Raw genomic sequence first — 27558 nt, forward strand, 5'->3', positions numbered from 1 at the left:
TTCGAAAACGGTAGTATACAGGTAGGAAGGTCTTGGCTAGTTGCAATTCCAACCGTTTTCATAATTGCTTCTAAACACCATTATGAAATTGTCAATCAAATTTGTTGTTAATTGTTTTTGACCATGTCTTAACTGAAATAACTCTAATCAACGTTATAGGCAACATCTACTTGTTATTGGCAGCCAGTCTCAACACCAGGTAAATTGTCCGTGGTCCTTTCTTCCACAACAAAAAACTGATTTCGTTATCTTGTCATGTCTAGTTGGGTAATGGGTATAGGTTAGGAAATCAATTCAATCGCTCCGTTCAAAACCGGATCATCGGTACCGTTCTGATCTCAAAACGCAATTGAATATTTTTCTTCATTCCACGTTCAATCTGGACTTGATGTATTGACGTATTGATTCTAAACGCTCATCAGTAATGACAATGGTTCCTACTGAACAAAATAGTTAGTAGAAAACTAACGTTTGAAATGAATGGATGGGCTTTTGAGTAATTGGCCTTAGGCAACGAGTGACTAGGTGAAGGTAAGTATAGACGATTTGTAGAAATCACCTTGAAAGATCTCACTAATCACGCACCACCGAAGCGTTATCGTGCAAACGTGCAGATGAAGGTGAGTCTTTTGAGCAGACACAATCACGTGGCCTTAAAACTGGAATGGCGTGGCTGTGAATTCAACTTGTCCCGTTACTCGGTTTCGCAATGCCCCTGATATTTTAATTGCCATTAAAGAAATTCAAATTGAATGAAGAGCATCCCAGTTCTCGTTCTTTATTGACCGTTAAAAAAATGCACAAACCCTTCAACACGACGGGAAAAAGCCATAAATTTGCATATCGAAATGTCAGCGTGTTCGTCGTGTATGATTTTTGATGTACAGAAAATCCTGGACGAACCGTAGAAAGTGCGCAAGTCACGACTATACAACTGAAAGTTCACGATTCACGTTTCGGGATGTAAGGATGCTACATTATTCACCTAAGAAGGAAATCAGTCTGTCATCGAAGTCGGTCATGGGTAAACGAATCCTCATGATGATTGTCGTGTTATCCTTTCCTTCTTCAAATTGTTGGCTGAAATGAAACAAAAAGCGACCCCAGCTCTTTCGTTTGAAATTTTTTAAAAAGATTCTGTTAACAATTAGCAACCATAGGTGGGTTCTTTTGAACTATATACGCATTCTAATGACCTTATTACGTCGTGAGTTGTAAGCAATTAAACTAGTTGCGGGTGCCGCCAAGAAGAACTAACGGTGGCTCCTGTTTCGCTACGAAGATCTAAAGAGGACCGGTTTGTTTTGCCTAAGCTCATTAAAAAGGTGTTTGTTTAAAAGAAGCAAATCGTTTCTTGTGTGGTGCACAAATTGCTGCTATTAACATACTAAATTAACAAACTGGAATTAGGAAAAAAAGTAAACAAATTATTGAGCAATAAATGTCTGTCTATTCAATGTCGTGAAATCAAACAGATGATCTAATCGGCCTTGAATTTCGTGATTGGAAAAAATGATGAGCAGCGCGCCGGTGACAGTGAGGGACATCGTCTTCTTATTGACTAGAACATGACATGCATTCTATACCGGTCGGCTGTTGATCATTGAATTACGGGGCGAATAATATACATGAAAAATATTCTACGATTGTCACATCATCCGGTTTTCAGCGGATGTTCTTCATCAATTCAACGCGCAGGTGGAATTGGAAATGAACGGCTGCTTAGATCATTGTCATGGTTTTTTCCATAGTTATTGTGTATCCTCTTGACGCGGCCGATTATTGTCAACAGTTCAATTTTGTGGCTTATAAAAAGGCATGGACTGCTTTCTCTTAAAACTACGCGCGTTAGTAGTCGTCCAGACACTCGACCGCTGTGCATATCCGTATCAAAAAATGGCAGACAAGTACATCATCCTTACCGTGTATTGGCTGAGGATATTTAGCAGCAACGTCTCATTTCTATTTTTGTGTTCCAGATTCGAGTTTTTGTACTTTGCTGTCGTGTTTTCCATCCTCCGATTGAGTCACGGTTTACCTGTCTCTTCGGACGTTGACACAACAGGTAAAATTAAAGTTTTCTTTTTTCTTTTCAAGCAGGGATTTTAAAATCCATTTAAATAATTCAAATAGCGGCAATCGAACTGGCAGAAGCTATGGATGCGACGGCCGATCCGTGCCAAGATTTTTTCCAATACGCGTGCGGCGGATGGATCAAAAAGAATTCGATCCCAACATCGAAATCGGGCTGGTCGCAATTCGACATTTTGAATCAAAAACTGACTCAGGACTTGACAGGTGGGAAAAAGTCATCCAAAATAACTTAACAATTTCATACTGAATTTGAAGAAATGCAGATATTTTGAAAGAGAAAAATTCTCTGGTCGATCCGCTTCCTGTGAGACTTGCCCGTCAAATGTACAGCGACTGCATGGACAACGGTAAAAAATTATTAAACGAAATTTGAATACACAACAGTCAGATGTAAAAATGTAACGCAAATTTAGATACGACCGAGAGTTTGGGATTAACACCTTTAACTAATTACTTGGACGGGTTTGGTGGCTGGCCGATGACGTTAGATCATTGGAAAGATTCTTCATTTAACTGGACAAAAACGACAGCGTCAGCTCTCACCACTTTCAATTTGCCCATCATAATCAGCATCTTCAACGAGTTGGACACCGATAACACGAATGCGAGTTTGATCTACATCGACCAAGATTCGCTTTATTTGCCTCGTTCAGTTCTCGTCAATATGACGGGCAATCCAACAATAGCGACGGCCTACAAGAAAATAATAGTCCAATCTGCCAAAGCGATTCGAGATTGGCAGCGGAGTAACGTCACCGACGTCGAAATCGAGAGCCAAGTCGACGCTGTTTTGAAATTCGAGTCACAGTTGGCGACGGTATTCTAGAAGACACTCGCGTAGTTATTCAGCGTTTCCTAATTCATTGTCGATTCTAAACAGATCACCGTTTCAGATGGAGATCGTCGCAATAGCAGCCGAATGTACAATCCAATGACGTTGATGGAACTTCAAAATTGGACTGACAGCCTGTCCATAAATAATTCTCCTAATAAAGTGTGCAATCTCAATTAACGTCAGGAATTTTCAAGAAATGCATTTTAATTGTTTGTTTGTTTGTTTGAAGATTAATTGGCTAGATTACCTCAACGCAATTTATTCTTCAGCTGATATCGCTATCCCGAAAACTGAACGACTTGTTATAGTCGAGCTGGATTATTTAAAACAGCTCGTTCAACTGTTGAATAAAACACCGCCTCGAGTGTTAGGTAAACTCATTTTAATTCCTAGATTTAGAAAAATAAAAAATAATTCAACATTTCAAAATGGCTGTAATTTTTGAAAAATTAGCAAATTACATCCATTGGCGCATTGTGGATGCTCTGGCCATGTTCACTAACCAGCGCATGGCTGATTTGCAATTTGAATTTGCTAAAGTGAGTGAGGGCATTTCAAAACCCATTTCGAGGTTCGTGTAAACCACCTTGTTAACGTTAATTACGTAATATATTTCCGTCAATGGCCAGGTCACACCAATGCGTCGATGTCGTCAACGAGCTCATGGGAATGGCATTGGGTTCAGTTTACGTGCAAAGAGTGTTTGACGATCAATCTGTTGAAGAGGTAATTTACATTCTTGTTTAAATGTGAACATTTAAAAACGATTAAATCGTACAGATTAAAGAGATGATTGTCAATTTGAAAAAATCGTTTAAATCTCTGCTAAGCGAAGCTTCTTGGATGGATTCGACAACTAAAACAATTGCAAAAGAAAAAGTAGACGCCATGATTGAATTGGTTGCCTACCCCACATGGTTAAAGAACAAAACTGCCTTGGAGAATTACTACGACGGGGTAAGTGAATTTACCATACGCTTTGCGGTGGGCTAAAATTCAACATTTTTCGGACAGATTATTACAACTTCGACGGGTTCCAATTTCTATAATATTCAACAAGTGCACTCTTTTCTTAATCGAAACAATTTGGCCAATCTCCGTGAGAAAACTGATCGCACCGAGTATTGATTTGAACATTTTGTTCCAATTGATGGTTTAAAATAATAACCTTAAAAAAAAAATTCAAATCGCAGATGGAACGAGAAACCAACTATTGTCAACGCTTTCTACTCTGGCACCACCAATTCAATTAGTAATTTTTTTTACCGTGAATTTGATTATTTGTCAAAAACGAAATTGAAATAATTTAGAAATAATTTTACCCAGCTTTTCCGGCTGCCATTCTACAGCCCCCGTTTTTCGGCAAAGGGCGTTCGGCGTAAGTACGATCTGATCAACGCTTGTCTCCAGACACACCCACAAAATTTAATTATCCTAAAATAAAACAGGGCAATTAATTACGGCGCTATGGGTAGCATGATCGGTCACGAAATAACTCACGGCTTCGACGACGAAGGTAAACCATTAATTCCAACGCTTTTCATCGATCAACTGACTGGCAAAGACTCGCGTAGGTCGACAGAGTGACAAGTACGGCAACACGGCTCAGTGGTGGTCGCAGAAAACACTGGAACTGTATCAAGAACGGGCCACGTGCTTTATTAACGAATACTCCAACTTCACCGTCTTGAACGGCTCAAAAGTTGCTAAATACGATTTAAAAATTTCATTTGAAAAATAGCAATTTAATTCCCATTCATTGACATTTAAAGTTGAACGGGGTCAATACCCAGGGCGAGAACATTGCGGATAATGGCGGAGTGAGGGAAGCCTTTAGAGCTTACCGTTACTACGTAGCAGCCAATGGCCGGGCTGAAACGACCAAATTCGAAAACTTGACGCCAGAGCAAGTTTTCTTTCTGGCTTACGCCAATAGTTTATGTGGAACTAATACTCCTCAAATGCTGAGGACTCTTATTGAAAAGGATCCTCACAGCCCTTATCGCTATCGCGTCATAGGAACTTTGTCCAATAACGAAGACTTTGTCAGGGCATTCGAGTGTGGTCCAGACACGCCGATGAATCGGTTAAATAAATGCGTTCTATGGTAGAACATTATATTGTAAAATTAAATAAATTAACATTGAAAGCCTTACTGATCATGCCACCGTATACCTTTCATTTTTTTTGTTTCTACGTCAGCCAATTAAGAAATTCATGTCAGTGTTTGGCCTACATCTCAGATGCTTATTCACATTCAAAAAGAAAGAAAATGTCAATTAAAAGATGTCATGAGCTGGAAGAAGACCATGACATCCAAATTATCTTCCACTAAAGCTGTAAATAGAAACAAAAACTGGGTTAGGAATTTTGGAAATTTGGTTGGCAATCAATCAATGTCGTCAACTCTTCACCTGGAATTACAGCATTGCATGATTCATAAAGCAAGCTAAATGCCATAATTGATGGATGCATGCAGTATTTTTGAATCACCTCACATTCACCAAAGTAAATGAAATCGGCAACCAAAACTACAAAACTTAACTGGCCTCATTTTCAAGGCTTCAAATGGACTTCACGGTGAATATTGGCCTATTGGTTATCCTATTAGTTCACACAACTAAAGAGGCGACCAGCATCTGTTGGCTTTTTATTGTTTTTCCAAACCACGAAAAGTGTTTCTAACAATATGCCCACGTTCCAACGGGACAGCCGTTTCCAAATTCACTTTCCCAAAAATAGACACGCAAGTACCTGTTTTATACGGACGAAAAAGAAATTTTCACAATGACGATGAAATGCAGGGTAACAGTAACGAACTATTTAGTTATACCTCGGCTAGGATTAATTAAACGAGTAAAAGAATGGCTTACCTGCGTTGCCGGAAAACAGGTATTCAAGTTCTAGTGACAAAGAAGAAAGAAGAAAGAAAAAACTACACAACGGATCGATTTGATTTCGCCTAGGGTATAATTCCTATTTCCACTTGATTACCTTCGCATAAGCGAAGAGGAACACAGAAAACCTTCCGTTGTTTTGACAACTCGCCTCTTTTCACGTCAAACCAAGTCGTCTGCTAGTGACAGCTGGTTGCCAGATAAATAATAATATCCTGATCTCTCGACTCGTTTTTTTTGTCTAGCTTGTGAAATGATGTACAAGAAAAAAGCGAAAGCTATTTACGACCTTAATATTATTATTTTGTGAAAAAAAAAAGGAAAAAAGAAAGGAAATATAATAGCATAGCCTCAAGGTAGAAAGCTTAACCTTTTGCAACATTGATCCGACGTCTCCTATTACGACTCATTGTTATTGGTCAAATCAAACGATAATATCTATTCCAACAACTAAAATTGACCCACAATATTCATGTAACTACCGTAATGTAGTTGCGTTGGTATGCGCGTCTTTGCCACGTGTAAAAATTATGTCTTTTGTGCGTTTTGACATTAAAAAGCCAACGTTAAAAAGCGGGGTCATCAAGAGATCCAACAATCGACTGCGTGTGCGTTCGCGATATGATCAATAATCATGCACGTTGAATTGCCGATCTTCTCAGACAACTTCCCTCCTTTTTTTCCCCCTCATGTCTGCGTGTAGGCTGCTGTCCTCTTTTACGGATCGATAGAAGTCGTGCCCTCTATGAATCGGTTCCGCATCGTCCCACCCACCACCACGGTCCCGAAAACCTTTTCACTGCTACCGTAATACGCGGACGGTTCTCTCTCCTTTTCATCAACGGCGCGCACACAAAACATGGAAAGGGATATATCTTTCAATGGCCGACAATCACAAGTAATCACATTGACAAGAGAAGGAGGACAGAAAAAAAAAAGGGGGGTGGGAGGGACTGTAAACGACGTCAAAGAGAAATAGATGCAGAGGAGGGGGGGAGAGAGAGAGAGAGTTAGAAAAGAGATCAAAGACAAAGTCAAAGAGCTCCGGAGTCGGTAAAATTCCACACACACTGCGCACATATGAGACTTTGAAAAAAAAAAATCCTTACAGAATGCGCATATATGATTCCGGCACACAATTTTTTTTTTCTTTTATTATTCTTTTGAACTCGTTGTGTTCCTACTTTTTTTTTTTTTCTGCGGCGATGGATCAAATAGTTCGTACACGCCAACCGAAATGTTCCATACATGGGGCCAACCGTTTCTGTTTCTTTCTTTTTTTCTCGACATATCCGTATCGATTAGCCGTGGGGCTCGTTCATCCGCCCAGACTACCCCCTCCTCTAAAAAAAAAAAAAAAGAACGGACATACAAAAAAAAAATATTCCTCCCATTTTGTTTTTCACTCCACCTACCCCGGCCGGAGTAGGTGAAAATAATTTTTTTTTTCACGTTCATCACCTAATCAATTTCCCCAAAGACACACTTTAAAATGAGTTCTCGAAGCGAACGTGAAAAAAAAATAAAATAAAAAGACGTGACGGCGATCCTGGAACTCCTATTTATAGCCACTCCCCAAATGTGTGTGCGTGTGTGTCGATGCTCTTTGCGTGTGTATACAAGTTCGAATTGCGTCGTCGTCCGGTTTTTCTCTACCACCTAAAAAATAAAAAATAAAAAATAAAAATAAATAATAATTTTCCTGTTCGACTCTTTTTGGTTTCGTGACGTCACGCATTTTTCCCGCGGGAGATTTTTTTTCTTTTTTCATTAAAAAAAAAACGAGGAGGGAGAAAACTGCCTGACGCGCTTTCCGTTACGGCACAACTTCCGTTATGTGTGTGTGTTTACGCTTAGTTCTGCAGTTCTTTTTTCTTATTCTTGTTGTTGTTTGTTTCAATTCTTTTTTTTTTTTTTCAATTTCATTTCAAAACAAAAACAAAAAACAAAAAATCCCGACGCGTCATTTTCGTATGACGCCACAGTGTCGTCGTCTTCATTAGTTTTTTAAGGAAGGGATGATATCAAAAGAGGATTAGCCGTTCCACTTTTGACGTAAGACACACACACACACACACACACTCACGCAATGGAGGTCACTACCGGGAACTTCGTCCGGCCGGGACCATTAAAAAAAAAAAAAATGTCGTTTCTTTCTTGAAATGTACCGTTTGGGGGGGCTGTTGTTGAGTTCCTTCAAACTATCGAGCAGCAAACAATATATCGACCTAGATTTTCAACCAAATATAATCGGGTATGCATTTTGTTGTTGATAGTAGATTTATATATATATATATTTTTGTAATATATTTGGTAATATACGCAGCAAGAGAGAGAGAAAACAAAACAGTATACACAATGTTGATTACACACACACGCAAGGACCAAAATGGATGGAGAGGGGACTGTGTATAATTCGAATTTTGCCAAACAAAACAAAAAAAAAAGTCTGTTGTTTTTTAATAATTCATTCCCGTATAACAATAACACAAAGGAGAAACAATGTCAGTCGTTGGAGAGGGAGGACGGACGAAAAAACTTTCACGCCCATTGTATAACTGAACCCACCCCCCTCCTTCTTTTTGAGACAAAAAAACCCCCAAAAAATTAATGAAAATGGCAAATTTTTTTTGTTTTTGTGTGCACGTGGAATTGTTCTGGCGTAACAGAACGGTGCGCTACTCCCGTCTTTTGTTTTTTTATTTTTCGGGAATTTAAATCCCCCCCCCCTCCCCTTTAAATCAATGACTTTTATTTTGTATGTGTGTTGCTGTACACGTCGTTGTGTGTGATTTTTCTTTTTCTCAAATCTTACTTTTTATTGTAATTAATAATAAAAAAAATAATAATAATAATAATAATTGTGTGTGTCGATAAGGATCGTGCGGTTGGAATTTCTTTTTTTTTTTTTTTTGTAGAGTGAGAACATGGGTGTGTATCGATGAAAGAAATAATTGTGTCATCGCGCGGCTATTTATGTACACACAAATAAATGGCTGGGGGTAAAAGGAAAAAAAAAAAAGGTCAACATAATCATCGATTTTTTTTTTATGTAGTTTTTCTTGTGATGAGGGGATAAACATTTAAATCAAATTTTTTTTTTAATCGTTTTTTTTTTTTTCATTTCTTTTTGCTTCAACGCGAATCGAAAATAGACCAGAGATTATTAGAATAACGATATACATGTGTGTGTGTGTTATATTATTTACAAGAGAGAGAGAGAGGGAGAGAGAGAGAGAGAAATGGCCGGAATTCCGGGTCATATTAATTGTTTAAGAAAAGATGGCACCATGTGCGCGGATTCCGGAATTCCGGCAGGTTAAGACATTTTCTTTCACATTCCGGATCTTGACGATGGATGGCAACACACACACACACACCACACCTTCCACCCAACAAAATTAAAAAAAAAAAAACGTACGTGAATGATCTCTCTCCCCTCCCCCTTTCCGCTCAACAGAAATGAATAGTAGAAAAAAAAAAAAAAGGGAGTCCAGCGGGGGGAGAGAGGACCGGAATCAATAACCGGAAGAATGGGAATAGGAGGAGGGAAAATAAAGAGACAGGACACGGGTATCATATGATGATGATGATGGCGGTCAATAAAGACACACACGGCGGTTTTTTTATTTTACTTTCTTTTTCTTTCCTTCTTGCTAATGTTTGACGTTAACGGGTTAACCGAATGGCGCTGGAGTTGGAAAGAGAAACGCATTCAAACGTCGTCTCGTCTACGATTCCAAAGAAGTGATGAGTGAGTGGAAGACAACCGACTGAAGTTCGCCGAAGAGCGAAGACTGGCCACAAGAGTAGGTCGACTGCTGAGCGGAAGCGGCTGCGGAAGAATTGGATGTGACCAGCGAGAGGCCGGAACACGACGTGTATCCGGTGAGAATGGGCGAATTGTTTTGATTGGTTGACGATGACGACGAGATGGACGAACTAGTTGCGATAGAAGACGATGACGTCGTCAGTGACGGCAACGAGTTACACGGACGTAGTGCCGGTCGATTCCGCCCACTGACGTCACTTCCGCTCGTAGTACTCGCGTTGCCGCTGCTCATCTTTGGCTTCTTGACGCACTGCCACGCCTCTCCGGCCTCTTCCTCATCCTCCAACGACGAGATCATGCGCGGCGTGGGCGGCAGGTACAAATCGCTGAAATTCAATCCGCACGACGAGTCGGGCGACGACGTGCACCCGATGGCCAAATCGTCCGTGACGTCAGCCGACGTCCGCCGCCTTTTAATCGACGCCGCCCGCGACTGGCCGTTCATGTTGGCCGCCTCCAGCGCCAAGTCGGCCGCCGAGACGGGCAATTCGTCGCAGCTCAACAACGACCTCGTCGTCGTCTGCAATTCGCGTCCGCTGTCCGCCTGTTCCAGTCTGACGGCCGGATGGTGGAGCCGACTGGCGCAGTCGGACGACGCGTTCATCTGCTGACTCACTCCGGCCGTCTTCTCGTCCCTGGCGTCGCGCTGCAACCGCCTCAACGTGTTGTTGAGCAAGACGGACCGCCTGAGACACGATTCCGCATCGTCGATGCGCCTCAATTTGGCCAGCGACAGTTTGAGGACGCGCTTGCGTTCATCGCGCAGCCTCAAGCGCGGACTCCACAATTGAAACGTGGCGCTGCTGCGTCGGCTGCCGTTGGTCGACGCGGCCGAGCCCAGCCGCCGGCAGTAGGACGATGAACTCAATCCGCTGTTGCTATTACTGTTGTTGTTGCTGTTGCTGCTCGGCGATGATGAGCTTGATCCGCTTCCGGCTAATCCGCTCATGGATGACGACCGGCTGTTACTGTTTCGACACCAAGACAAATCCGTTTTCGATCCTGTTTTGTTTTTTTTTAGTTTTAAAAAACACGGGTGTAAAAAAAAGGGAAAAAAACTGTTTTAATAATCGATAGTTTAAACGTTTTCTTTCGCGTTCAACAAACACGTCACGTAGACTCAATCATGTACCCCCCCCCCTTTTTTTTTCTTAAGACATTCCGGATGCGTCATAGAACGCAAGGAATGAGATTATTTGGAAGCTGAAAAGAAAAACGTCACTTTTTTTTCTTTCTCTCTTTTTCTTTCTAAAGGGAAACGGAAGTTGTGGTTGGTGGTGATTTGGTCGTGTGTCAGAAATTTCAGGAGACCAACGGAGGGAAAAAAGGTTTCAAATTTTTTTCCCTTTTGGTTTTTCTTATTTGTTCAGAATAAGAAAAAAAAAAATTGTCGGGAGTGTAGTGTTACATGGCGGATGAGACTCACGAAGTGGAACCGAGAGTTTTTTTTTTTCTTTTATCTGAGTTTAAAAAAAAAAAAAGATTTTTTTTTTAACATAGGGGGCGATGGTTGTGTCAATAAAAAAAAAATGGGGATACTGAAAAGTGCACGCAGGAGCCCAGTGGAACGTGATAACCCGTTTTTGTGTGTGTGTGCGTCTTTTACGCATTTCTTATCGTTGAACTCGACCATCGCATCACAAAGTCGTGTAATTGCGTTTAGATTTTCTCGTCAAACGCGATACGAAAATTGATAATTCGACCGTGAGAAAAGCATCATTTGACAATTGGGTGAGTTAAAATTTGTGTTTTTGTTTTTTTAATACATCAGAAAAAAATGGCCTAAACTTGTTTTCTGCATCTTGTTAGTGTTTTTTTTTTGTTTTCTTTTCCTACCGAGTTACAAAGAAGAAAAAAAAAAAAAGGAGACAGAAAGAGAAAACCAAAGAGGTCGTTGACGCGCTCCTTCTGCCACTTCCGGCTGACCGTGACGGCCCTCACGGTTTTTTCAACCTCTCTTCCCTCTATCGTTACATCTCCTCTGTTTTATCCCCATTTTCCCACCCAAAATTTGAACACAAAAGAAAATCCCCAAATTTCTTATTTCATTTTTTTTTTCTAATCTGCCTGAATTTTTAATCGAAAAAAAAAAATGTATATATGCTAATTTGACACAAGTTAGGGGGAAGAAAAAAAACAAATATTTGAATGATTTGTGACAGACTGAGATTTCCCAGATTTTTTTTTCAAGTTGATTGACCTTGGAACTCGGCTGTGTCCATCGGGACTCACGCCCCCTTCGTTCCCTGCCGTCTTTCTCTGTTTTGATACACACACACACACACACGGCGTCGTCTCTCAACAGCAATGTCTTTAGGGAAAGAAGAAGAAAGACAAGAGAGATAAGGTTGCATGATTCTAAACGCCCTCGGGCTACTGGATCGGGAGATTTTTCGTTTCTCTCGCACCAAGTTCCACACACACACACACACACACAGAGAGAAAAGACACAAAAGGTAAAACACGTCAGTGTGTACTATACACCTTTAGTCGCCAGTGTATACAGACGTGGTAGTCCAGGGGGGTAATTGACCTTGGTTTTTTGTTGTGTTAAACAGACGAGTAGCGGTCGCCCTCCCCTTTCAACGGTTCCAATTGGGGGCTCACTGTTGCCTCGTTTGAAGCTTCTTTTATTTATTTTTATTTTTTTCTTAATTTCTCTGTTGCTCAATTTTGAAAAAAAAAAAGGGGGGCAGATACTAAGCGACGAGCATTTTTTTTCTTCTTATAACGAGGTGACTGGAAGAAGAAACAAAAGTTAAAAGGGAGGGGGGAAATGTCCTGGATTATGCCTGGAAACCCACACACGAAGTCAACGAAATAGAGGGGAGTTCGCGTCGGCACCGCGCCAGGTGTCATCAACGCCAGGTGCAAAAAAAAAAGGTTCTGTATTGAGGTAAAATAGAACCAGAAGCTAAGGACGAATCAACAAGACCGAACGAATAAAAAAATTAAACCGGGAGAACGAAACCAGGACGATCTCTCTCTCTCTCTTCCTTAGAACTTTTTTTTTTGTTGTTGTTGATGATCTAAATAGCAACGGGATTCACTGACTTAAGAAAAAACAACTCGAATTTCAAGTCCTGAGGCTATTCCATAATTGAAAAAAAAAAAAATAAAAAATTGTGTCTAGTTGAATTTCGCCATTTTGGTTTTAGAAAAAATTCGTTTTTAGAAGAGGGAAATAAAAACTTTCACCGAAAAACCTCTCCGACCGTGACGACACGTAGCGGTACATCAGGTTCGACAGGTTTCGGCAACTTTTTAAACCCCATCACCAGAAAAGGGGAACACACACACATACAAAGATTTAAAGAAAACCGCAAATTAACATCTGTTATATAGTCCCCCCAATCGTTAACAGCAATCTATTATCTATTAATTCTTTAAAATGAAGGGGAAAGATTGAGAAACTCGCGAGAGATAGCGGAGAAAATTAAAATTCTGTATCTTTTCAAAGAAAATCGCGGCCTCAATCAGTTGGCAATTCAACTCTTGTCACGTAGCGGTAGCCATTTTTGATCCACCCTTGGTTTCATTTCCTCTAAACCTTGGGCACAGGGGAGGGAAGAAACGAATTGCCCTCCACCCGCTCTCCGTAAATGGTTCGATTTCATCGCAAAATGAGGGTAAAGTGACCGTGATCGTCTGAACGAATCCAAATAAAAATATGGCTACCTTGACCTCGATCGTGTAAGATGGGAAATTCGACCTTAAACACAAAATACACACACACACAAAGTCGCACCTGAATTGAAACAAAAAATAATAATATATTTGTTTGTTTTTTTCTATCTGATTAGGGAGGGGGGTGAAAGAGAAAAATTGCCCGTGATGACGTCACACGCGACACACGTGATTACCTTCATACGGCAAGGTCGCCACCTATCGAGCGCGCAAAAGCCACACCACGATAAACCACCTCGTTTCACCCAAGTTTGGTAAGAAGAAAAAGAAGAAAAAAGAAAAAAGGAAAAAAGAGCGCCAGTGCTCTTTTTCTTTAGTTAGCCACGGCCCCCGCTAGAGCGACATTTTGCAGCAGGGCACCCTACTTTCCCTCGGCCCTTCTCTCTCTCTCCTTCCGTTTGGTATGTTTCACTTGAAACATTGTTTTTCTTCTTCGTCACACCATTTTCTCTCGTCAAAGTGGGCCACGACGTGACAAACCAGAGAGAAGAAGAAAAAAAAGGGAAATCGAAAATACTTAAAACATTTGTAGAAAAACAAAACAAAAACTGACCTGCAATTGCTCCTATTCCATCGTTGGCGCAATTCAGCTGTTCCTTGTTGCTGAGAGAAACCATCAGGAGTGGATCGGGATGGTCAAAGTCTGTCACTGTGTGGCTACTGGCACCCCAACTTCCCGCCACTCCACCACTGCATTCGAAATCCATCAGATTTTCTTCGAATCCGCACGGCATTGCGACTGTTAAAGGCATTTGAGGCTATTGCGTGTAAAATGTCGTAATTTCTTTTCCTTTTTTCTAGGGGCTTTTACCCCAGAAGTGGGATATTGGAATTCACTGCTGATTGTGCAAAACGGAACGACGTCGTTGATGAAACACACTGAACTTTTTTTTTTTTTCGTTCTCTAGAAAACCAACGAAGCGCAGATTTGAAGAAACAAAAACAACGAAAAAAAAAACGGAACTTTTAGTTTTTTTTTTTTTTTTTGCTTGGTGCGACGATTTGAGATGTGCGACTGATCTGGCCGAACGGGGCGGACTGACTGACGTGCGAGCCGAGGGAGACCGCAGTGTCTATAGGACATGTACACACACAACCAGTGTAGTACTGTATATCTATTCTCTACGTGTTGTGTGTGTGAATATGCAGCAGCGCCACCACTATCCCACCACCGTTAAAAAAAACAGCGGAGCTCTCCTTTCTTTCTTTTCTTTTTGTCTCTTGCCATTCGTATCAAACGTACTGAATGTTTCACCAAGAAATCAAAATGTTTTGCCTATCCTTATCTATTATCGTTTTTTTTTTTTCCTTTTTTCGATGATACCAACAAACGAGAAAAAAAAAAACCCAAAACAACATTGCAACATCAGCTGTAATTGAAACCCCTAAGGGCAACATGCACCGGGCAGCTGGTCACCTCTCATCATGACGTCTTTCAATTTTGTTTTGCTCTTTTTGAATTCTTCTGGTCTAATAATGGCGGCGCGCGTGGAAATTTTCCTCAAAACAATTTTCAATATTTGCGATAGTGGCAGACGACGCAACTAGTAAGGATTCGTCCCAAAGATAAACTCACGCTTAGAGTCCCCCCCACTCTTTTCTCTTCAGCCAAGTCTGGACTGGTTTTTTTTTTTTTTGTCTCTCTGTGGTTCTCGAATCCAATTAACCGAAAATTGTTTCTTCTTTTTTAGATGCAAAATGGCAGACAGCGACTTGATGTTTTGACGGAGGAAATAGGGCAAAAAAAAATTTTTTTTGGGCGAGCATAAAATCAAATATTTTTTCAGAGAAAATTACACAAAAGCATTTTAAGAAAATAGTTTGAAAAATCAAAAATAATAATAATAAAAAAAAAAAAGGGGGAAAGAGGAGAGGGACTGTTGGGGAGCTTGGCGCTGTCATCATTGTTGCTGCGCGCGGCCTTGCCCCCTCTCTCTTCTCTCACTTTACACGTACACACACACGCACACACACCCAAAACTTGTTTTCTATCTCTTTTTTCACTGTACACACAGACACACGCTTTCCATCAGTTTTTTTTTTAATTTTATTTTCGCCTTGAGACAAAAATCGTCCCTTTTTCTTCGCAGAAGACGAAGAGAAAGGAAGAAAGACCAAAAAAATCTCTTCCTTAAAAAAAAAAAATTAAAAAGATGAACAAAATAGTTGTGTGTGTGTCCGGAAGTAACCATTACTTTTTTTCTTCTCCCCCGTGTGTCGCATTCCTATTTGGCTCGCACCCTGCAGAAAAATCAAAAATTTGTATTTCTTGTTTGCCTTGTCCCTATTTAAACGCGAGTGTTTTCTTCCTAGACTTGTGAAACGAGCGATGTTGCCTTTTTTTATTTAGTATATTTCAATTGCGCATTAATAATCAGCTGTTGAACATTGCCAGCGAAAGTTTTGGTCTTTCCGGTCGTTACGCGCCCTTCGTCCGTGCCACTTCGTAACCTTTCAACATCCACTTTAACGATGCTAATTTTGATTTTATATGTAAAATATTCGCTATCGACGAAATCCGAAAAATGAACTTTGTCCGCACTGTAATAGCAGTCAAAGTTCATTTATAACATCTCTTTAAAAAATATGGACAACATTGATTCGAATCGATGAAACAGATTGAAATTGGAAGAAAGAGAAATGGACGCTGAATCCTCCCAATTGGATCCAACGTGCTAGTCCCGTCTCTCTCTCTCTCTTATGTATGAGAAGGTCACGTAGACCACTCGCAGTCCCCCCAGCTTCTCCCTTTGTGTGTGTGTATGTGATTAGCCCTGGGCATCTCCCCCCTCTCTGAGCTCTCCCGGTGAGGAGTTTTTTATTTTTTCGAAGGAAAAGAGAGACTTGTCATGTTATACACTCTCTTTTCTCAACCGACACACATACACACACACACACGATGGTTCCAGTTCCCCCCCATTCTGTGTGTGTGTGTGTGTGTACTAGTCTCCTTTTTTTTCCCGTTTTCTTTCTTTTGTCCCTCAAAAATACTTTGTCTGGTTTGGAATGAAAATTACTTCGACAACAGATACACACACATTTGGAGGAAGCAAAAACCTTTTTGAAAAATATTTATATTTACTTTAATATATTTTAGAAAAAAAAAGAAGGGACGTGGAAACGAAATTCCCCCCTACTGTCAAAGAGTGTGTGTGTGTGTAGTCCCATTTGACGCGACTGTGTTTATTGGGTTCAAGGGCTCCACAATCGATAATCTCTTCAGCAGTACCACGGTTATCAGGCTATATAAGGTATACAGAGGCATGGTATTTACGAGAAGTAGATATATTTAATTTTTAATGAAAATTCCCAATTGTTTGCAGTAAAAAAAAAAAACGGTTTGCAGCCAAACATTTTTCATTTGGTAAGAAGAAGAAGAAGAAAATAAATGAGAGCAAGTGAGTTCTAATGGAAATCAGCCACTAGGGGGATATACCCACGCGTCTGGTTAAAAGGGGCGGAGAGTGTGTGTGTTTTTAAAACTGTGTTTAAGAGAGAACTCGTCCCGTTTAAATTTTGATAAACCACTAAACGATGGGGGTTTTGTTTTTCCTTTTTTTTCTGAACCGCAATCTTACCACGTTTTTCTTTTTTTACCGACGTGGGGTGTGTTTCTATTTCCCCCTGGTGACGGTGGCGATCAAAATTATCGCCATCTTGACTGGACTTGTTTTGTTTTTTTTCCGTTTCGACCGATTATCTCAAAATCGGCTGATAACCTGCGACCTTTCAACCGTTTCTTTTCACATTTACAACGATTAAATGTTGGAATTGTATTGAGAGTTTAGTTTTGTTTCAGGAAAATCAAATAAGGCTACATCAGTTTTCTTCTTCCTTTTGTTTAAAAAACCAAGGCCTTGAATTTATTTGGTTTGCTTAAATTTTAGGGGGAGACAGGGTCGATCACGAACTGAAAGTATCGATTAGAAATCGCTAGAAATCGTCTGCAAGTAGGGAAAGGTTGTTGCTGAATGAGGAAGGAATCCATTTTTTTTTCTCGCCTTCTTTTGTTTTTGTTTCCGATTCCATAAAACGTTAAAACTATGATGAAGAATTGTCCGTCAATTTTGTTTTATGGCCAAGAAAAAAAAGGCGTCGTCTTGTTCACGACAGTGTGAAATGAAGAACACGAAAAAAATTCAAAAAACTAAAAATACACGACTTCAAAATATCAACAACTCGACTTGTGGGGGGGCGGGGAGATATCTTACGCAAGAGAAAGCGTCTGTGTTGCAGAATCGTCAAGCTATACAGCCCCCCCTCCCACCCCAGAAAACCGCACGAATAAGAACGGGTTAACCTTGTTGTTAGCTTCACGCGGGCAACGTTGCCGTTCGTCGGCCTTCACGAAAGCAAAATAGTATTGCCTCGTGTGTGTGTGTCAACAACAACACAAAATTTCATCCAATAACTGTTTCTTTTTTTTTTTTCCTGTTGACAAGTTTTTGAGTGCAAATAGCAAAAAACAAAAATGGATGTTTGAGTTTGACTGTAAGCAGCCACTGGGTTAGGTTGTCCCGTATAGGTAGTACAACAACAACAACTGGAAACCGGATGAAAGTGGCCACCCGCCCGCGCATGTAACCGGCCGCCACCGTCTGTCCTCGCTGCAACTGTGTCAAGTGTATTGGCGAGTTTTACGGAGAGAGAGCGACCAACAACAAAACATTAAAGAAAAAACAAAACAAAAGAATGTAGTTGCCCCTTTTTTTTCAGGACGAGAATTTTCATTGCAACTGGTGATCATTGTAGCATTGAAAGAGAGACGTTTTGAAATCGAATTAGAATATTTCGAATTGCTTGGTTACTGTTGGTAATTTGATTGGATCCAATTCTGAACTTTGATCTTGGTCAAGATAATAGATTTTAATCTTTTCAAATAAGGATGTCTGAACTTGAATAGGATTTAAATGTTATCTACCGATGAGTCGATGAATGCGACAACGTTGTTACGCTGCGGGGGGGCATCGCTTCTAGGCGAATATAATTTTTTACATCAGAGAAATTGGGTTACAATGTCACCAGCCGCCATTTCCCTATCTACTCTACACAGACCTATATATAAACAGTTACATTTTTTGTTTCATTCCCCTACTTGTGTTTCCGTCCCTTGTAATAATAATAAAAAAGGATAACTCATCGCTAAAAGAAAAAAAAAAATGTATGTCAACCTGGATTGACGAACATCACTCTCCCGCTCAGGTGCTAATTGGTCCTCCAAAAAAAAAACATGGGCGCCCAGGGACCGGATGCTGCGTGGGTTTTCGTCTGCTAGTCTGCAACACATGGCAAATCGATGGTGTCTTAACATAAACGTTTCTTTATGTGTGTGTTCTCTTCTCTTTGGGTTTTTTTCTGTTTCGCCTTCATTCTGAGGAAACACTACACGCATAGCTTATCACTTTAGCTTTGAACCAGTGTTACCATAGCAACCTTCGAATTTTCTTCGATGGGCTGTCCGCTTTCTTTTTCACCGACATTTTGTTTTGTTTCACATTCCTTTATTCATTTCCATTTCAAGTAAAAAAAAAAACGAACTTTTTTTTTGTGTGACATATTTAGTTCAACAAGAAACGAAGTTGAAGAAATTCATTGAATCTACAGTTTGAAACACAAAACTTGTGTGTTTGTTTCGTCGGATGAAACTTAATTTGATGAGAGACACAGACCCCACTGCTCAAAACTTTTTCGGGTTCGACGTTCTTCTTTTGTTTATCGGATGCACTTTTCCCTCTCTTTTTGTTTCTCATCTCCCAAGAGATGGAGCCGAAACTTTTTGATCATATCATCCCATCAAATCAATCCAAATTTCATTCAAACTTGGTCTCATTAAAAAAAAAAAACGTGGAGTTAAACCGTCGAAAAATGTCCGTTTTTCACCAATTAGTTGCCTGATTTTCTTCTTTTCCTTGTCCGTCCTAGAAAAGGCCGGCAGATTTTTATGTTTACGAGATTTCATTGTTTGCACCGCTTTTCCACGTGAACCACACACACACAGTTAAAAAATATAAAATAAAATGGCTATTTTCGGTCTTCCTAGTTTTGGCGTACAATAATTTTTCAAATCTAGAATTTAAGAAAAAAAAAAATCTTAGTCATAACATCTTTAATGAGATCAAAGAATGTTTTCGGCTACCGTTTGTTTTGTTTCTTGCGTTTATCATAGAGGTATTGTGCGGTCAAAATAATGTAATTTTTTAAAAACCCACTTGGTATTTCGACCGTGTCATACAGCCTCCAGGGCTGTACCGCCATTTTTCTTCTGTGTGCAGCGTGTTTGCTCTACTATCGAAATGCGTGGGGGTGGTGAAGGGGGAAATGCGTATCGACAGTTTTTAGCGCCCAGATTGAACGATCGGTGGGTGGTAAGAAGCCTTTGGGCAAAGCGTGACGTCACAACCCTGTATACACACACACAGAAACGTGGCGGGGGCGCCCCAAATAAAAACGCTTTTCTCTCTCGAGCTCCCAGTTTTTTAATGAGATGCTGAGAAAACCAAGAGACGAAAAGGACGGTGAAACAGGAAACGGATGAACAGTGCCACATAAAGGACGTGGCGACGAATGAAGGAGAAAAGAAATAAGGATCCCTGTGTGTGTGTGTGTGTGTGTGTGACATCACGGACAAAGGCACAAGGTCAATTGGCTATGGCACAAGTTTTTTCCCTTCGTCGCAGGTAAACTATTTTTTTATTTTTCTTGAAACGATCAAAACAAATGAACATCGTAACTCTTTTGTTGATCTTTCCACATTCCTTGGAAATTGATTCCTTTTTTTTTGGAAAAATAAAAAGTTAGCCGATTCGAATTCTAATTGATCAACGAAGGTTTTCCGAGTATTTTGATTGTATGACAAGTGGCCATTTTGTTAGATCCGCCCATCCTCCGTTCCTTCCCTACATAAGCTAGTAGAAGTCAGATCCCTTGGCAATTTCCCGGTCTAATCCAGGGCTCTCTCTTTACTGTCTTCGTGTATCCTGCCTCCTGGCCATTTTTCCTTTCTCCACCATTTTTGTTTCTTTTTTAAATCGTGTGGTGGCGTCTAGCAAACTGGACGGGCATGGCGCCAAAAGACGAAAAAAGTCCCTTTTTTCTTCTTCCCTGTGTACGTTCGCACCCCATTTTTGGTCGTTTTCTAAAAAAAAAAAAAAGACGGCCATCTTTGGATCTTTCCTTTCTCTTTATTTTACGAAAAACCCAAAATAAATGTTTTGGATCTAAAGGTGTACATAAACCGCCATTGAAAGTAAAAGTTTTCTTTTCTTTCTTTGAACTGAGAAACAAGTGAAAGACAACCCTCGTTGAATAGGGAGCGAATTCGTTTTGCGCTAGGTCATCAGACTTACGTATACAATACCTAAAAATAATCCCACAAAACTCTCGCCAGCTTAATGCCCGAAGCTAGAAAATGAATGTGAAAGTTTTTTGGTTTTTTTTTTTGGTTTTCCGATAGATAGTCAACATTTAGAAAGAGGACCGCCGGCATGGCGCATATCAACGGGTGGGTTCTCTTGTATAAATATTCTGGCTGGGCAACAAAAATGAGGGACACAAAACTCATGAAAGCACACGATCGAGTTGCGGGACCCACTTTTTTCTCCCCCTGTCTTTCATGTCGTTCGTGAAGTAGTCGAATATCTGTGTTGTCTACTACTACGCATACACATATTGATTGATTTCTTCTGGACTGTGGTGGTTGTTGCTTATCCAGTTTAAAAAGACGGCACAGAGAGAGAGGCTCGTGTGTAACGTTTCTGGAAATCATGCCGTCGTCGCCGTGGCGACGTCTCGAGTAAAAGGATAAGGCATATACCTCCTTATTGCAAGATAGTCAGATTTCCGATTGAAATGGTTTGTTTTAGACAGGATATAACTATAAGTTTGGGAGGGGGGGCGGGGAGTTCTTTTGTATCTTGTCTCTTTTTGTAATTTTTTCTTTCTACCGTCTATTGAATTTCAAAATTCTGGCTGTACGAAAATGTAGGCAATATGGCCGCCGCAGGCCACCCCCTCCACAACTGGGCTACTGCAGGCAAACTGCTGCTGTGTGGCCTACAAAAATACCACGACACGGGCTTGCGCGCGATAGGGGCAAGGTCACAAGACCATAAAAGCAACGGTACAGCATGTTGGTCTGTGTGCGTTTCCTTCGCCAAGAATTGGAAGCGCCAAGAAAAAGCGGGAAAATGGTTGAAGTTTTTTTTTCGCTTTTTCTCGCCAATAACATAGGAAAACTCAAATTGTATTAAATGAACTTTATTAAGAATCGTTTTCCCTACAAAGTTCATTTAAAAGAAATTGAGAAATCCCACGATTGGTGGCCAAAACGAGTTGAAAATAGATTTTGTCTTGAAAGAGATGAAAACAAAGGTGGAAGGGTCGTGTGGCGACCATGACGGTCTTTTTATGGTTAGGGCGCTGCGTCGGTGTTTGGACAAGTTGTTGGTTAAGGTTGGATCTTTCGAAAAACGCTCGGATGCACTTGGATATAGACGCCGGTATCGGACAAGATGGCACCGCCTAATGGCAGTGAACGACGATAAAACGTTGTGACAACATACGTGTCGTCTGCTAGAGTTGGCTCACATTTGAATCACATCCACACACGTTGGTTATGAAAATAAAACGATGAGCAATCAGAAATAAGCCGAACTATTCGATGCGTCGTATTATTGTAGTGATTCATTCCAAATTCCGTACACAACACGTGACTCTTCCTTTTCTTCGGTTTGCTGTTTATTTTGTGTGTGTTTGGGGGAGGTTTAAATGTGGCCGAATGACGTCACGTAAACGGGTCAAGGTTTTTTTTTCTTTCTTATTAAGTTGATTGCAAAAAAAAAGTGGATCTTTTTTCTGTTAAAACAATTTTTTATTTGTTTAAAGACTCGGCTCTCTTTATCATTACACAAATTTCTCTCTTCTATTTGGTGTGTCGGCAGCGTGACATTGGCCCTGCTCCCTCTCTCTCTCTTGTGTGTTATACGCGCCTTTTCTCGGGCTAAATTATCGATCATCTGCTCTCTCTTTGTGTGAGTGAGAGAGGGGGAGCGAGAGCGAACAAAATAGTTTCGTATGTGTGTGTATATATAAAGAAAAGTTGGAGAGAGAAAGAGACGGATCAAGTGGCGGTGGCGCTCCTGTCTACAAAAGCCAAACAAAGGATTTTTGATAGCCAAAAAAAAAAAAAGAAGAATATAAAAATAACAAGGGAATGGACAAGGATGTAATAATAGTGGCGGTGATGGTGAATTTGTTTGTATTTGGGCGTAGGTATAAGTAGTACGTACAAATCTTTTCATCCGGATTAAAGTAGGGATCGTGAAATTGTTATCCATAAGACTTTTGACATAGTCCATCCCGACCCATTTCAAACTTTTTCATAGGTTTTTATGTTAATGGTCGATGTGGGAACTATTCTTGAAAAGTGTTGTTGTTTATTGGGTTGGTCATAACTATTTCCAGGAAATAAACCAAAATGATGATCATGGCCGCCAATGTGCCACAATTCCAAACGACTGACAGTAGAAACTTAGAAAGTGTTTGGTACGTATATTCAGAACGAGAAGAAGGGTTGGAAGTATACAGTGCGACTTTGTCCTTTTTTTTTCTTCTCGAAAATTGTATGCGTGCGTGTTTGTGCGTTTGACCGTGAGTAGGAGGAGACATCACTTGCCTGGAAGGGCGGTCAGACGTATCACAAGAAAGGCAGACGAATAATTAGTATCTTTCTCTGAATGCCCTTATTGCCATCTAGCGCCAGTATTGCTAGCCAGAAGCTTTTTAATAAGCACTAAAACATCTATGCTGTGCAGTTTCTCATTTTAGTTGCACACACATTAAAATAATCGATGGCGTTGTTTACATAACTTTTTTTTCCTCATAATCCTTTACTTACACGTAAAAATTGTTGGCGTCCATAAAAGTTGTTTGAAGAACAGCTAAGATTTATAAAGGGCGTGCGAAAATAAAATATTTTAAAAAATGAAATAAGAGAGAGAAAAATGTGTGGCAACTCGGGTTCACGGGACATAAAAAGTTGCCCAACGATGTCAACATAAATATTATACGATGTCGTTGGACGATATCTCCTGCTGCTAACTGTAAGACTATATCATACTGTTTAGATGAAGAGATAGGGCGTGATGACATATTTATAGAACGGTTGTTATGAATGCTACTGCTGCTCGTCATTTATTGAAGGGCGCTCTCGTCAAAACCAAATCAATTGTCGGAAAAATGTCGACATTCCATGGTGTTAAAGATCTTTTTGGAGGAATCATTGTTCGATCAAACCAGGAGCCGCACGAAAGGAGCAAAATGGAACAGCTTCTAAAAGGTATACTAATTGCACAAGATTTCATTTTAAATAAGATATTTCATATAAGGATAATAAACAGAATCTCTGCAAGCTTGGACTTGCAATGGTGTGAGGGGTGTGTGGTTTGAAGTTGAACCAGCCTTTTCGGAATGGATTCCTGTGCTGATTCAGGTAGTTAAGTGAGTCCTAAAAAAAAATTCCCTGATTAATTTTTAATCCAATAATTCCCGACTTTCCAAAGAATGGCTTTTCTTTTCATCATGCAAATCCAGAGTTGAGTGTCTTGCTCAAATGGTTGCCATCTGATGAACCCTGTCAAGTACCAGGCTATGCACATACAATGGTTGGTGCAGGGGCCATGGTTATTAATGAAAAAAAAGAAATTCTTGTAGTTCAGGAGAAGTATTATCAACGGCCACATTGGAAACTTCCAGGTGGCTATGTGGATCCAGGTAATTTTAACTTTTGTCAAAAGAGACTTTGGTTATTAAGGAGGTATACAGTAACTGACTTACAGGTGAGAGTATAGCAACCGCTGTCCGAAGAGAGGTTTTTGAGGAGACTGGTATAAAGACCGAATTCGTATCGCTCGTTGCGGTTCGTCATCTCCAACCAATAGAGAAGAATCCCAGTGCAAGATATGGCTGTTCTGACATCTATTTTGTAGCATATCTCAGACCTGTTGAAGGAACGGAAATCAAAATATGCCATCGTGAGCTCAAAAGTGCCTGTTGGATGCCGGTAAGTTTCAATCGTAAACATGTTTGCGGCAATTTAATTTCAATTTGCCTTGGGTGTACTAGTTAACCGAGTACGCGACTCATCCGCTGGCTTTCGAGGTCGGCAAAATCTTTGCAAACCAGCTAATGGCGATTACCGATGTAAATAATCCTGCCTCAGCAATTAGTTGTCTCGAATCAATCCATCAGATAACCAATAGCAATAGCCAAATTTACTTAGTCGAAGGGGGACACAAATTTCAACTACCATAAGTTCAGAATTTGGTGTCCCAACATTTAGTACTTGAGACATCCAAATTCTTAGTTTGAATTGTTGTAACAATTAATCCTATAATAATGCAAATAGGAAATTAAACACTGCCCAGTTTAATGTAAACGCGTGATCTTGTTCTGTCCAATACAGGTCAAAATTTTACTTGTATAATTTGTTAATTTCTTTCATCACTAGGTGGCGTCGGCATAGACGATTTCGTAAAGTTCCGTCAACAATGGCTGATCGTTTGACACAGCTTCAAGACGCGATTAATGCGGTAATTAGAGCAAACTGCATTCAAGGAGTCATGTTTTATAACAGATTTGTTTCCTCTTTCAATTTGTGCTTCTAGCAAGCAGATAATTTTTGCAATGCTATCGGTATCTTACAACAAACCGCCCCACCGGCTACTTTCCCGGGCTTCGATCGCGCAGGCAATCGAACCCCTCAACAACAACAAGAAGACCACGCTTCCCTTTTTGCCACGCTAATTGCTCGCTGTGCAAAAGACATTGATGTCCTTATCGACTCGTTACCCAGCGAAGACTCAACCACAGAGCTTCAAGTATGAATGGATCTTTACGAATGAGATTTAGTAATGTTGAACATTTGTTATTTGATTGTAGATCGCAAGTCTCAGAAGATTGGAGGAAGGCAACGAGGATGCTGCTGCACGACTGAGGGAGGTTGTGAGTGAGGGAGAGCTAATGCTAGAGAAGATCCAGAATGCCCTACATGACATTGCACAGACCCAACTAGCAATGCAGAGTACAAGCCCAAGCACGTAACTGATAATTTCTTTATTCCTTGTATCCTAATTTTGATAATGAAAGAAAGGAGTGAAACAAAATAAGTTCCTTACAAGATTTAGCATTTCACGACTACCTAAGTTTAAGGCTCTTGAAATATTCAGTGTAAAATTCTTAAACATGTTACACACAGGTGAGGGAAGTCATTTCAGGAAGGAAGGAAGATGGGGTGACAGATTGTAAAAAGAGACTCTTGAAAAGGATTCCAAACTTTATTTACTTTTTTTGTCTTCATTCTGAAGAAGAAGAAGAAAAAAGAAAAGTTTTTTTTTCCTTCTTAAAATGGAGAAGATGGGGGGAGTTGTCTGTTGAAGAAAGAACACGCAGACCATTTGTTTAGGAATGGCGTGCAACAAAAAAAAAAGACGAAACGAGAGGGGGGAGCGGGAGAAAGAAAAACGATAGAATGTTGTTTAGCTTTTAAAAGAAAGAGAGAAAAAAAAATCTCCCGTGTGTATAAATATGGTGCTGCCATCTTCACGATCCCTTTCGGCAATCTCTTAACTCCATTCCAGTCGTCGTAAGATGAAAGGGGTTGGCAATGAAGGGGGGGGGTAATACAGAGAAGAAGAAGAAGAAAAAAGAGTGGGTGGCGTGAAGTCACCCCACTTCCTTTTTTTTTCTTCTCCCCACCATTTTAACCCTTTACCAACGCAACAACGAAAGCATCAGTTGAATATCGGGAAACATTATTTTTTTTTCTTACCTTTCGGGAATAGACAAAATCTAGATTTTTTTCCACTCCCTTTTTTCCGTCGGCAATCGAAATCATTTGACCAACTGTTACGGAAAAAAAAAAATCTGAATATCATTTTAAAGAATTTATTATTATTGTAAAAATCCAGCAGTCTTATTATTTGTTGGAAGAGTTGAAGCGCCGCATACCGCTCCGGGGCCATCCAGCAGCAACTGTCTGCATCCCTCCTTTTATTCTTTCTTAAAAAAAAAAAAAAAAAATGTTTTAGTGTATTTATTTATTTATTTTTTTTTTATTTTAAAGAAAACAAAAAATAATAAAAGGAAAGGATAGAAAGGGGGGAGTGCTGCTCTAAGCTCGCAAAGGTTCCTCACTACTTTTTTTTTTCTACTCTCTTAAACGAGTTCTTCGGGCTGTGTGCAACGTCTGGTTCCCCCCTTCCACCCAACCCCTCCTCCTCCCCCCACTGAGATTCTTAACACATACGAGACTTTTATGTTAATTCTGTTCCTCTTTTCTTTTTCTTTTTTTTTTTCTTCTTCTCGTCTTCCCGATATTTTCTTATAACATTTTCGACCGAAATAATAAATACTCCAGTGTCTGCGTCTGCTGTTGTGTTGGTTATCAAAAAAGCCAGTCGAGGAGGTTTTATTTTATTCCGGACGTGAATTTTCGGGAACCCGGTTGCGCTTCGGCTGTAAAAAATAAAACCACTTCCTGGAACTATACAGAGCCCTCCCTTTTTTTTTTTTTATTTAAGTAATCTCGTTTTTTCTTTCCCTCATTCTTTTCTTTTTAATTTATTTATTTTCTTCATTAGTTTTTTAAAAAATTCCCTCCTGATTGATTATTGTTTTCCGATTTTTTTGCGCACGCGTTTGTTGATATTCGTGTTGGTTCTAGTTCTACACGCGTCTACGCTTTATTACTATTTAAAATAAAGCAAAGTACATTGTACGAGCCCCCTTTTTTCTTTTTTCTTTTAATTTCTTTCTTCTCTAGAAAGAAAAGTTAAAATAAAAAAAGAAGCTCCCTGTCCGGCTGAGTGAGCTAAGAGCTTCAGGGGGAAGAGAGAAAAAGGAAAAAAAAAGGACAACATTTTGTGGGCGTGAATTTCTCCCTTACGGACATTGTCGCCGACATTTTCTGTTTCTGGGGAGAAGACTGAAGAGAATTAAAAGAAAAAGGAGGGGAAAAAAATGTAAACAAATGGCCGCCGCTAGATGGCACTGTTCGGGACAGGTATATTACATACATTGCATAGACAGTGAAAGATGCACACCTGTAGATAGTAGGGGCAGGGGGGATGTTTCTTAAAGATATTCCCTTTCTTTCCAACAGGTTCTTCCTTACATTGTAAAATATTTTCATGATTTGCTTCACCCATATGTCATCG

General features: G+C 40.1%; 3 protein-coding genes and 3 long non-coding RNA genes across 11 annotated transcripts; 3 read left to right on the forward strand and 3 right to left on the reverse strand.

The window, feature by feature from the left end:
• Positions 1 to 1818: 1818 nt before the first annotated feature.
• LOC116936516 (neprilysin-1) lies at positions 1819 to 5084 on the forward strand. The gene is made up of 15 exons (XM_032943669.2): positions 1819 to 2065; positions 2134 to 2298; positions 2358 to 2441; positions 2508 to 2911; positions 2975 to 3088; positions 3159 to 3300; positions 3383 to 3500; positions 3559 to 3655; positions 3710 to 3886; positions 3944 to 4050; positions 4123 to 4181; positions 4256 to 4307; positions 4378 to 4445; positions 4504 to 4631; positions 4702 to 5084. Exons 1-15 carry the CDS (start codon positions 1819 to 1821, stop codon positions 5038 to 5040), a joined length of 2301 nt encoding a protein of 766 aa, XP_032799560.2. The 3' UTR covers positions 5041 to 5084.
• LOC116936548 lies at positions 1913 to 7359 on the reverse strand. The gene is made up of 9 exons (XR_006651991.1): positions 5803 to 7359; positions 5344 to 5683; positions 5105 to 5266; positions 4774 to 5031; positions 4430 to 4635; positions 4252 to 4363; positions 3391 to 3644; positions 3177 to 3318; positions 1913 to 3080 (listed from the first exon to the last, which is right to left on the reverse strand). It is a non-coding gene; the product is annotated as an uncharacterized LOC116936548 (long non-coding RNA).
• Positions 7360 to 8118: 759 nt separating this feature from the next.
• Positions 8119 to 14399, reverse strand: LOC116936523 (uncharacterized protein DDB_G0271670). The gene is made up of 2 exons (XM_032943677.2): positions 13899 to 14399; positions 8119 to 10660 (listed from the first exon to the last, which is right to left on the reverse strand). The coding sequence occupies exons 1-2, from the start codon at positions 14095 to 14097 to the stop codon at positions 9558 to 9560; spliced, it is 1302 nt and encodes a 433-aa protein (XP_032799568.2). The 5' UTR covers positions 14098 to 14399; the 3' UTR covers positions 8119 to 9557.
• LOC123476947 lies at positions 11227 to 16596 on the forward strand. The gene is made up of 2 exons (XR_006651994.1): positions 11227 to 11389; positions 13462 to 16596. It is a non-coding gene; the product is annotated as an uncharacterized LOC123476947 (long non-coding RNA).
• Positions 16597 to 17589: 993 nt separating this feature from the next.
• Positions 17590 to 23363, reverse strand: LOC116936552. 2 transcript variants are annotated; one of them, XR_006651992.1, is made up of 3 exons: positions 22633 to 22774; positions 19482 to 22486; positions 17590 to 19411 (listed from the first exon to the last, which is right to left on the reverse strand). It is a non-coding gene; the product is annotated as an uncharacterized LOC116936552 (long non-coding RNA). The 2 variants fall into 2 exon arrangements; XR_006651993.1 differs by adding an exon at positions 23241 to 23363 and having other exon boundaries at positions 17591 to 19411; positions 19482 to 23018.
• Positions 23303 to 27119, forward strand: LOC116936525 (mediator of RNA polymerase II transcription subunit 21). 5 transcript variants are annotated; one of them, XR_006651989.1, is made up of 7 exons: positions 23364 to 23681; positions 23743 to 23834; positions 23905 to 24115; positions 24181 to 24404; positions 24467 to 24544; positions 24852 to 24933; positions 25009 to 25151. XR_006651989.1 is itself a non-coding variant. In XM_045179941.1 (6 exons), exons 2-6 carry the CDS (start codon positions 23513 to 23515, stop codon positions 24653 to 24655), a joined length of 885 nt encoding a protein of 294 aa, XP_045035876.1. In that variant the 5' UTR covers positions 23303 to 23445; positions 23503 to 23512; the 3' UTR covers positions 24656 to 24824. The 5 variants fall into 5 exon arrangements, 3 of the variants coding, with proteins under 3 accessions (XP_045035876.1, XP_032799576.2, XP_045035885.1); XM_045179941.1 differs by lacking the exons at positions 24852 to 24933; positions 25009 to 25151 and having other exon boundaries at positions 23303 to 23445; positions 23503 to 23681; positions 24467 to 24824; XR_006651990.1 differs by lacking the exon at positions 24467 to 24544.
• The last annotated feature ends 439 nt before the right edge of the window (positions 27120 to 27558 follow it).

The sequence above is a fragment of the Daphnia magna genome, linkage group LG1 (genome assembly GCF_020631705.1).
Source record: "Daphnia magna isolate NIES linkage group LG1, ASM2063170v1.1, whole genome shotgun sequence".
Classification (NCBI taxonomy): Eukaryota; Metazoa; Arthropoda; class Branchiopoda; order Diplostraca; family Daphniidae; genus Daphnia; species Daphnia magna.